The 10408-nt window shown below is 45.5% G+C and overlaps 2 protein-coding genes and 1 non-coding gene across 3 annotated transcripts; 1 reads left to right on the top strand and 2 right to left on the bottom strand.

Annotated features, from left to right (window-relative positions):
* The first annotated feature begins 783 nt into the window (after positions 1-783).
* On the top strand, positions 784-1464 carry LOC120486862 (uncharacterized). Its single transcript, XR_016147356.1, has 2 exons — positions 784-978; positions 1044-1464. It is a non-coding gene; the product is annotated as an uncharacterized LOC120486862 (transcript).
* LOC120491741 (uncharacterized) lies at positions 1315-3183 on the bottom strand. Its single transcript, XM_089122657.1, has 7 exons — positions 2872-3183; positions 2623-2802; positions 2063-2121; positions 1914-1976; positions 1779-1841; positions 1537-1689; positions 1315-1441 (listed from the first exon to the last, which is right to left on the bottom strand). Exons 1-7 carry the CDS (start codon positions 2897-2899, stop codon positions 1427-1429), a joined length of 561 nt encoding a protein of 186 aa, XP_088978783.1. The 5' UTR covers positions 2900-3183; the 3' UTR covers positions 1315-1426.
* A 5067-nt stretch (positions 3184-8250) lies between these two features.
* Positions 8251-9868, bottom strand: LOC120491740 (uncharacterized). Its single transcript, XM_039689745.2, has 3 exons — positions 9109-9868; positions 8668-9015; positions 8251-8550 (listed from the first exon to the last, which is right to left on the bottom strand). The coding sequence occupies exons 1-3, from the start codon at positions 9340-9342 to the stop codon at positions 8251-8253; spliced, it is 882 nt and encodes a 293-aa protein (XP_039545679.1). The 5' UTR covers positions 9343-9868.
* Between the last annotated feature and the right edge of the window lie 540 nt (positions 9869-10408).

The following is a 10408-nucleotide window of genomic DNA, read 5'->3' as shown; positions in this document are numbered from 1 at the left end:
TCGGTTCCAAAAGCGAGAGTAACTTTCGGGTTATGTAAGTAACCATAGCAACTGACTCTCTGAAGATAACCTGCTCCGGAGTAGGTTATGTTGCAGGGTTAGTTTGTTTCAGAGAGGTTTCAGAGCATGGCGTGCCCTTTTGACGAGGATCCTGTGGACGTAGAGGCACAGATTATACGGGGTTTTTTTCACCGTGAGAGGGTGATAAGACCACGTATCGATGTCTTTTCATATCCTGACGAATATTTGCATGAGTGCTATCGTTTTTCTAGGGAGTCGTTAATTTATTTAACAAACTTACTAAAACCACACATCGCAAACGTGACAAACCGCGGGTCAGCGATTAGCGCCGAACATATTCTTTGTATTGCTCTGCGCTTTTTTGGTACGGGGAGTTTTCTCTACAATGTGGGCGATGCAGAGCATGTGGGAAAGGCAACAGTGTGTAGGGCCGTTCGTACAGTATGCATGGCACTGAAACGGTTTCTACACACTTTTGTACAGTTCCCTGGCCATAAACCTGTGCGCGTTATTAAAGAAGAATTCCACAGGGTGGCAGGTACACTCTCAGAAAGTCTGTCATCTACTTCAATAAAATGACATTTCTTAATAGGTTTATTTTTTTCCTGGACATGCACGTAAAAGGTTACACAGACTTCTTAAACTCGTAATTAATCTTTATTTCAGGGTTCCCAAACGTGATTGGGTGCATTGATGGCACCCACATTCCTATTAAAGCTCCATCTATCAATGAGGGAGACTATGTTAATAGTAAGTCTGTGCATAGCATCAATGTGCAGGTAATAGCTATATTTTTTGTTACTTAATATTGGGGTTACCAATAATAAACTTATTGTTCTCCACAGGTAATATGTGATGCAACCCACCTCATCACTAATGTTGAGGCAAAATGGCCTGGTTCTGTACATGATGCCAGAATATTTAGAGAGTCATCTCTGTGCAACAAATTTGAGCAGGGTACGTTTTGTTAGACAAATGCTTGTAGTCTTTATTACATTTACAAAACACCTCAAACATTACAGGACACTTCTATGGTTACTTGCTGGGGGACAGAGGATACCCTTGCCTCCCCTATATGATGACACCCTACCCTGATCCTGAGCCTGGACCACAGACACGCTTCAACCGGTCTCACAGCCGAACACGGGCCAAGGTGGAGATGACAATAGGCATTCTGAAGGCGAGGTTTCAGTGTCTGCGTGGGCTCAGGGTCACTCCAAATAGGGCATGTGACATCACAGTCGCTTGTGTGGTACTTCACAACATTGCCACAATAAGAGGAGAGAGGCATCCCCCCTGTCCTGATGAAGAGGACCTAGAACAACACCCAATGAATCTAGCAGACCACAGAGATGGCAGAATGCTTAGAGACATGATTTGTCAAAATCACTTTATTTAATTTCTTTTATTTCTCCAGATCCTGAAATAAAGAGACATGACAGATTTGTATTAATTGCTTTATACACACACATGAAAAAAAAAAAAAAAAGATTCATGTTCACATATGATTCTCACCTTAAGGCGATGCTCCAGCAATTTGATTTCAAGTTTGGCCTTTTTAATGGCCAGCCTTTTCTCCTCTTGCTGAAGCTGTATAAGGTCCATGTCCATGTCACTTTTTTTAATTTGCCTTAATAGATGGACCTTATACAGCTCCTTTGCAGACAACTAGGAAGGCAAAGTAAATAAGATGGTTAAAAAAGAAAATCAGCCATAGTAACATTATGTGATAAGGACAACCAGGGACAAGTTCTTACACTGCTAAGATTAGATGTAGAGGTAGTTGGACCCTCATCTGCATTTACATCCCCAGCTACATTCTGTCACGGGACAAATTACACATTTTTCAGTCCATCTAAAAAGCTATGCATTGTCCAATATATGCATCATACCTCTGTGGGTCTCCCAGCACTTTCTAATTCAGTCACAGCAGATGTGGTCTCTTCATCATCATCCTAGAGTGGAAATATGCAAGGTTACTTTGCCTGGCAGACATAGTGAAAGATCTAAAAGCAACTGGTTCTTAAAATGCATCACTAACAATTGTGACAGACTGTGTGGTTTCAGGAGGATCCAATAATACAATGCGTCCATCAGCAACTGCAAGAAAAAAAAGACACTCAATGTGTAAATGACTAAAGTATGACAGACACTGAATAAAGGCATTAGGAACATGCAAGAATAAAAACAGATTACTGTATACATACAGCATATGCTGAAAAAGAGAATATGAAGAGTTCAGATGCAAAAGCCTCTAAATGCCATTTAAAATTTTCTTCTTTAATGATGATTTTTATCAAACTTGTATATTTAAGTTCAGTAATTTCACTTAAATAACAATTAATAGGTAATTATCATTGCAATTTAAGTGAAATCACTGAACTTAAATATACAAGCTTGATAAAAATGATCATTCTAGAAGAAAATTTCAAATGGCACTTAAAGGCTTTTCCATCTGAACTCTTCATATGTATCCATAATGCACAAGTGAAACAATGACTGCATTTGGGAAGCATTTAGCCTTCTTTCTAATGACAAGAGTTAAGGATTGTTTTGTCCAAACATATGATTAAATAATCACAAGTACTATGGTATACCTACATTGTACCAAGTCACTTGAGTTGTTGTGGGAGGAAGCAAATTCTGACGAAGTGCCCTCTGGAATACCATCGACCACAGGGCGACCTTTATTAAGAGAAAGAGCCAACTCCTCCGATGGAGTGAGAGGAGGTGGAGGTGGACCCCCGCCAGTTAGACGGGCCTCAGCCTTCTTTCTATTAGCTATATAGAAAGAATACTGTAAAAGTAACTTTAGACATTGATCTTAAAACAATTAAAATAAAATATTACCTTTTTGAAGAATATTTTTGTGTTTCATTTTGACTTGGCAAAGAGTTCTTTTGGCTCCAGAAGGATTACACCTTATAAAACAAGAGGCCTATATTTCATGACAATATACATTGTACTGTATTCTTAAGAAACTGATGTAAAGAAAAGTACATGCTTGTCAAGTAATGCCACATGCTAAAAAAGACAATTGTTCAACTTTGCAAATGAACAAAAGAAAGGCAAGCATATTAAAAAAGTAAAAAAATAAAAATAAAAACGTACGCATTTACTCTGTCAGTTATTTTTTGCCAAGCCAATTGTCTTTCCTTTGCGTATGCAGCTGTGTTGCTTTTTTTCATGATAATGGGCTTGTACTCCTCATAAGCCAACATTAAAACTTCTAATTCACCTTCAGAGAAGTACGCGGCACGTGACTTTTCACCCTTAGTTTCCATGGTGACTCCTGAATTCGGTGATCCATTGAAAATGCCTTTATATGTTCACCGGGCGCGCGCATTAACTCGAGGTTATTAGCAGTAGGTTGATTAAACTAACTCGACACAGGTGTTTTGGAACCGACATACCCAGAGTAAGCAGGTTTTGGGTTAATCAACCCAGAGTTTAGGGTTAATCTGATGGTTAATTAACCCAGCTTTCTGGAATACACCCCTGGTCCATACCAGACACACTGCCAGTCTCCGTTCAGAATCGATTGGTTCACGTTAATTGGTGGTCTTGATTTTAATATGTGGCTCCAGAATCGCTAGCAAAGCATCAAACTGTCCCACTGACATTCTGAGGTAAATTTTGAATCGCTCAGGATAAATTCGCAACTCCTTGATAAGGAACTCCTTCCTCTCGGCGCAATTTCAGGATTGGATGGACGTAATATTTTCTCTTTCTTCTCTTTTCAATATGAGAGGGGGCAAAAATCATCCTCACTGCTTGACGAATCCATTTGGTATTTTTGCGTTTTTTCCCGCAAAGGTTTAATAAATACGCAACGGACTCGGTGTGCAAGGTTTTTAGGCTGACGTACACGAAAATATGCATACGAAAATTTCGTACTCAGTGTGCAATGGCCTTAAATATCGGGATAGCGTTTTCAACCGTGGAAAGAGCTAATGCAGCAGAAAGATTTCAGAAGAGACGCTGAAGTTGCCTGCTTTCTCCTCGACAGGTTAGTCAATGTTACAGTCTTACTTAATTTTTTTGTCATTGCTTGGTTGTGTACTTTATTATATAGACAGTATAACATTTATAGGTAAAAAAGTTAAACAAGGTCTTTGATGAATAGCAGCTATTGACTACTTTACTCGCAGCTATTGTGAAGGAAGGTTTTAAAAGGAAGGTTTGTAAGTTAATTCTTTATAACCTATAAATTCAGTAAAAATATAGAGATAATGATTGTAAGAAAATATTGAAGAAAATATTGCTCTCTGTAAGATTTTCTATAGCTTTCTTTTTTTATATAAATGATCAATTAGCTAAAATTGTGATTTTGCTATGTGGATAAGATTGTACAGGGAATTAAAATTAATTTATACAGCTAGACACATACATTGTACACATAAGTTAACACATAAGTTGCTGTTTTTTTTAAGTTACAAACCTGTTCACCCGGAGAAAAACTCGATGAAGTGTTACTACAAGACATCCTGTCATAGCATTTTTGGTACATAACGGCAACCGTAGATGCAATACGCACTTGAAAAAGCGAGGCGCTGGAGAGCAAAATTTGTTTGAATGCAAAATACTATTTAACCACTAGATGGGGGTAATTCCTACACAGAGTCCCTTTAAGTTGCCATTGTCTGCGTAAGCAGTTTGAGGTTTGCGAGCGCCAAATGGACGACAGAAGCTGCTTATTTGGATGGTGAGTGGGACCCTATCCGAAATCGCATATTAAGTGGCCGGTATTAGCATAAATTACCATAGGCTCTGTGTGGACGCCTCTAGGGGTGCCGGTGCGCTACGGGGGGGTCCACCAAGTGCATATGGGGTCCCCTGACCGCCTATGCTTCACCATAGTCTTCCTCTGTCCCACGGAGTGCCTATTTTGACCCCTGACCGCCTATTTTCTTCTTCACTGCCACGAAGTGCCTATGGGGTTCCCTGACCGCCTAAACTTCACCATAGTCTTCCTCGTTGTCCACGAAGTGCCTATTTTGACTCCTAACCGCCTATCCTCTTCTTCATTGCCACGAAGTGCCTATGGGGTCCCCTGACCACCTAAACTTCACCAAAGTCTTCCTCAAGTGCCACGAAGTGCCTATTTTGACCCCTAACCGCCTATCCTCTTCTTCGGTGCCACGAAGTGCCTATGGGGTCCCCTGACCGCCTAAACTTCACCATAGTCTTCCTCAAGTGCCACGAAGTGCCTATTTTGACCCCTAACCGCCCATCCTCTTCTTCAGTGCCACGAAGTGCCTATGGGGTCCCCTGAACACCTACACTTCACCATAGTCTTCCTCAAGACCCCTAACCACCTATCCTCTTCCTCATCTCTACAAAATGCCCAAACTTCACCACGGTCTTCCTCATGGCCGCAGAGTGCATATTCTGACCCCCTAACCACCTGTTTTTTGGGTCTTTCGGGTGGACGATGTGACAGAAGGGTCCGGTTGGCCCCAAGCTGACGTGTGCGGCCCGTCACGGGCCCCTGGGACGGGTTCTAGAGTTCCGCGGCCCTCTGACCTTTTTTCGCGCTGATTGGCCACCAACTGCCTCATGCAATAAGTTGCACGTGGGACGTCAAAGAAACAGGGACCAAAAGGGGTCCAAAGGTCGCAGCAGCCCCAAATTCGGCACAGAGGTAGTCCGGGGGCCCCCGGTTCTAGATAGCGAGTTTGGTGGTTCTAGATCGGTTCTAAGCGTGTTTCAGCAACACGGTTTGAAGGTAACGCCCGATTGGCCTCAAACTAACACGCGCGCCTCGTCACGGGCCCCGGGGACGGGTTCTAGAGTTCTGCGGCCCTCTGACCTTTTTTCGCGCTAATTGGCCACCAACTGCCCCATGCAATAAGTTGCACGTGGGACATCAAACAAACAGGGGCCGAGAGAGGTCCGAAGGTCGCAGCGGCCCCAAATTCGGCACGGAGGTAGCCCGGGGGCCCCGGTTCTAGATCGCGAGTTTGGTGGTTCTAGATCGGTTCTAAGCGTGTGTTTCAGCGACACGGTTTGAAGGAAACGCCCGATCGGGCCCAAACTGACGCGCACGTCTCGTCGCGGGCTCCAGGGACGGGTTCTAGAGTTCCGTGTCCGAAACGTCTCGTTTTCCCGAAAAGAACACCCCCTTGACCTGGAAGCGCATACGAAGTTTGAACCGAATAAGTTGCACGTGGGAGGGCCGAAACGCAGGGGTCGAAAGGTCGCACCGCCTCCAAACCCGCCACCCTGGTAGTCGAGGGGCCCCGGGTTCTAGATCCCGGACCGCAGGGTTCTAGATCGGTCCCGAGCGCGTGTTTTTTCGGTGCAAAATTCTCCTCCCTTTGACTCACTCTGACTATATGCCTTTCTGTGTGTGAGGAGGGCGGCCATTGATCGGACCATGTGCTCGTTGAGGGGGGGAAAGAAAGGTCCGATCAGCCCCGAAATTGAAGTATGCGTACCGTCACGGGCCCCTGGGACGGGTTCTGGAGTTCCGCGACCCTACAACTTTTTTTCGCGCTAATTGGCCACCAACAGCCCCATGCAATAAGTTGCACATGGGACGTCAAACAAACAGTCGCCCAAAGGGGTCAAAAGGTCGCAGAACCTCGAAATTCGGCACAGACGACCGCCACGGGTCCCCGGATAGGGCCCCAGAGTTCCGTGGCTCTGGATGCTTCCTGAGCCCAGTAGGCCCTCTAATACTGACTGCTGAATTGACCCTGGCAGAAACATGCTCCCATAGAAGTCAATGGGACACAGAGAGGTGCATAAAAAATAGCCAAAAATAAACTCGGCGTGTCTCGACCTAGCCCGCTCGGCATGTCCTTTTAAAACCTTTTAAAGCACTGTCCACAGACAGTATACAGGGACCCTGTCTAATAAGTTACAGGTGGGATGCTGTTTCTGACTTTGACACTTTCAGCCGGTGAATCCTGGTCAGGATTTGGGCATTTCACCACATGTGTTGAAATCCCCAATTACTGACCAGGATTCACCGGCCGAAAATCTCAAAGTCGAAAACAGCATCCCACCTGTAACTTATTTGACGTGGCCCCTGTGGGCTGTCTGTGGACAGTGCTTTAAAAGGTCATATTTCCATCCATGAAATGATCATTTGTGGACAAAGCTACTGCACAGGACTCGGTGGACACAGCGCAACACACTGGTGTAAATTACGACCATTAATTGTGCATAATTTGCATAAAATCATGCTGTCCACAGACAGCCTACAGGGACCCTGTCTAATAAGTGACAGGTGGGATGCTGTTTCTAACTTTGACATTTTCAGCCGGTGAATCCTGGTCAGGAATTGGGCATTTCACCGTATGTGTTGAAATGCCCAATTCCTGACCAGGATTCACCGGCCGAAAATCTCAAAGTCGAAAACTGCATCCCACCTGTAACTTATTTGACAGGGTCCCTGTAAGCTGTCCGTGGACATGTCATTTTAAGGCTAGTTATGCATTATCATGAAATGCTAAGTACCCCAACATGTTGCATTGTCTGCCCTGTCCACTGTGCTGCAAGTTTTTAGTAATAAACCACTAACAATCATGAATTATGACCTAATAATGCATTGACCACAAACAGCCTAAAGCGGTCCCATCAAATAAGTTGCAGGTGGGATGCTGTCCCACCTGCAACTTATCTGATGTCCCTGAGGTCCCGTCAAATAAGTTGCGGGTGGGACTCTTTTGTGCCCACCTGTAACTTATTTGACAGCGTCCCTATAGGCTGTTTGGGGACACTGTCAGTAGACATAGGTGTTATAACAAACTAATTACACAGGGTTTGATTACACGAACAGATCAATTAACACTTTGACCAGTTTAAACCATTTTAATTAAGCGCCTAAATAAATTTGAATTATCTAAACAATACTTGGAAAAAAAGGACAGACAAGAAGTTAAAATTCCAAAAATTACAAAAACTACTTTATTTTGAACAAATATACAGGAAAAAAGTGAAATTTAAATGAAAATGGTGATGGGTAAAAAAAACAAAGGAACAACTCAAAGTCTTTAAAAAATCGAACACTTGAACTTTTTTTTTTTTTTTTTTTAACAAAAGTCTCTTGCGGAACAAACACTTTCTAAAAAAACACACTTTAACTCACTTGAACACTTGAACAGTTTAAAATTAGAAGAATAAAAATCTCTCGCGGAACAAACACTCACGAACACTCGGAAAAAACGCGACCATGAACACGAACTCGACGTCTAAAAAACGTCAACTCAGTTTCAACGTCTATTTGCGCTGCCTGCGCTTCTTAATGGCCTCCTTGACCTTCTTGGAGACCTCCTTTTGGCGTGTCAGGCCGACGAGGGTCGTGGAGGTGGGGGAAAAGATGGCCTTCTTGACTTTCAGCGGGGACACGTGCCTCTGAGTCGACGCCAAACATTTCAGGGGAGTCAGGAGCACCGTAGCTTTCCCTCTCCGCCGCGGGTACTTTTTTGGGGTGGTCGTCTCCTCCTCCTCGTCTTGGGATCCCACCGCCTCTGCGCCTGACTCGGCCTTCTCCTCCTCCTCATCCTGCTGCTCCTCGTGCTGCGCAAAGTAGGAAAAACACGCACACACACACACACAAAGACATGATAAGTCATCGGTTGTGATGTCGCAAGAGGGATGTTGTAACTCTGCAGTCAAAGGAAAAAGTCAACTCACCCCACTGGACTCGGGGCTGGACGTCCCAGACTCCTGGTACTCCGGGCTCTTGGTCGCCTCTGGAGTCGTGCTGCCCGAAGTCATCTCCTTGTCCGAGGACTCTGGAGCGCTCCTCTTCTTCTTGAGGGGCTCCTTCCCCTTCGCGGGCCACTTGTGTTTGATTGAAGTCGGCTGCTTTGACGGGGAGCCCCTCTCTTCGCCCTCCAGGGCAGTGTCGAAGAGCCTCCGGTGCTCCATGGCCTGCTGGGGGGTCAAGTTGGCAACGTAAAATTTGTCCGCCGTCCTGGTGTCGTTGCACATGAACTTGGACAGCTTGACCCGGTCGTCGTTGGTGTGGGTGAATTTTATCTGGGAGGACAGAGACAGAGAAGAGTAAAAACCAATGCCGCCACCGGCGGAGGACCTCCGAAATGCATGCCAGAAGCGGCGACGGATGCTTACGTGGCTGGCGATGGACGTGCGGACGTCAGTGAAGGTGGGGCACCCGGGAAGGCCCATGGACTTCCAGGCCTCTTGGAAGTAGGAATTGAGATTTTTGCATGGGTTTGGGGTCGAAGTGAAAAACAGGAACTTGGCGGAGGGTCCGCCGGGCAGCTGATCTTTGACTCGGAAGAGTCGATTGACCCAACTGAACTCCTCCTCCGTCAAAACGATCTGGGCCGACCCGAAAGCCATGTTCGTCTTGTGGTTGGCGACCTGTGGACACACGAGGGGAAGAAATAAACATAAACAGATAAATCAATCAATAAACAAATCAATTAAAAAAAAAATCCACACAAAAACACATCGGGCAAAGAAGAGTCGGACGCTCACGTTTATCAGGTACGCCTTCTCCGAGGTCGATTTGCGGGCCCCCAGAACCTCCTGCATAGTTATGTTTTGGAGAACCCCCCCTCTGTGGCCGTACACGCAGGCGAGCAGCGCCGCAAAGTACTCGTAAAACCTCCACAGGGTCTTCTGGGTGGGCTCGTTCTCCAGGAGGGCTAAAGACGAGAGAATGGCAAAAAGTTCAAAGGTCCGTCGGCCGGCGGGTGAGAGCGCGGGGAGGAGACGAAAGACCACTCACTCAAAAGGTCCGGGATGGCCTTGGCGGCGAGTTCCCTGCACTTGCGGAGGGTGGGCTTTCGGATGATGTTGACCTCCTTGACCTGCGTCTGGTGGACGGCCACACCCCTCTTCAGAGACTTGCGGAGCGCCCCCATCTCCCTGCGGAGGCTGACCAGGGCTTTTTTGGTCAAGCGGCAGGACTGCGGAGGGGTCTCCGACAGGAAAAAGTCGAAGTGAAAAACAGGAACTTAGCGGAGGGTCCGCCGGGCAGCTGATCTTTGACTCGGAGGAGTCGATTGACCCAACTGAACTCCTCCGTCAAAACGATCTGGGCCGACCCGAAAGCCATGTTCGTCTTGTGGTTGGCGACCTGTGGACACACGAGGGGAAGAAATAAAAATAAACAGATAAATCAATCAATAAACAAATCAATAAAAAAAAAATCCACACAAAAACACATCGGGCAAAGAAGAGTCGGACGCTCACGTTTATCAGGTACGCCTTCTCCGAGGTCGATTTGCGGGCCCCCAGAACCTCCTGCATAGTTATGTTTTGGATAGGGATGTCCCGATACCACTTTTTCACTTCCGATACCGATACCGATGCCGCACCTTTGGCTTTTGCCGATACCGATATTAGTCCGATATTTTTTTTTAAGGTTTAACAGTATTTTCAACTGTAAAATGTATACAGT

The sequence above is a fragment of the Pimephales promelas genome, chromosome 2 (genome assembly GCF_988280905.1).
Source record: "Pimephales promelas chromosome 2, fPimPro1.hap1.1, whole genome shotgun sequence".
Taxonomy (NCBI): Eukaryota; Metazoa; Chordata; class Actinopteri; order Cypriniformes; family Leuciscidae; genus Pimephales; species Pimephales promelas.
The sequence above is the reverse complement of the archived record's forward strand: the minus strand, read 5'-3'. Positions and strand labels throughout refer to the sequence as shown.

What these genes read in the sequence shown, in the direction of transcription:
- LOC120491740 (XM_039689745.2), bottom strand. Translation starts at nt 9,342, where the DNA reads ATGGCTTTCGGGTCGGCCCAGATCGTTTTGACGGAGGAGGAGTTCAGT. An exon ending in GCACGTCCATCGCCAGCCAC is followed by an intron (nt 9,016 to 9,108) that starts GTAAGCATCCGT and finishes CTGTCCTCCCAG; the next exon opens with ATAAAATTCACCCACACCAA. An exon ending in CCAGCCCCGAGTCCAGTGGG is followed by an intron (nt 8,551 to 8,667) that starts GTGAGTTGACTT and finishes TACTTTGCGCAG; the next exon opens with CACGAGGAGCAGCAGGATGA.
- LOC120491741 (XM_089122657.1), bottom strand. Translation starts at nt 2,899, where the DNA reads ATGAAACACAAAAATATTCTTCAAAAAG. An exon ending in CAAAAATATTCTTCAAAAAG is followed by an intron (nt 2,803 to 2,871) that starts GTAATATTTTAT and finishes CTTTCTATATAG; the next exon opens with CTAATAGAAAGAAGGCTGAG. An exon ending in CTACATCTAATCTTAGCAGT is followed by an intron (nt 1,690 to 1,778) that starts GTAAGAACTTGT and finishes TTGCCTTCCTAG; the next exon opens with TTGTCTGCAAAGGAGCTGTA.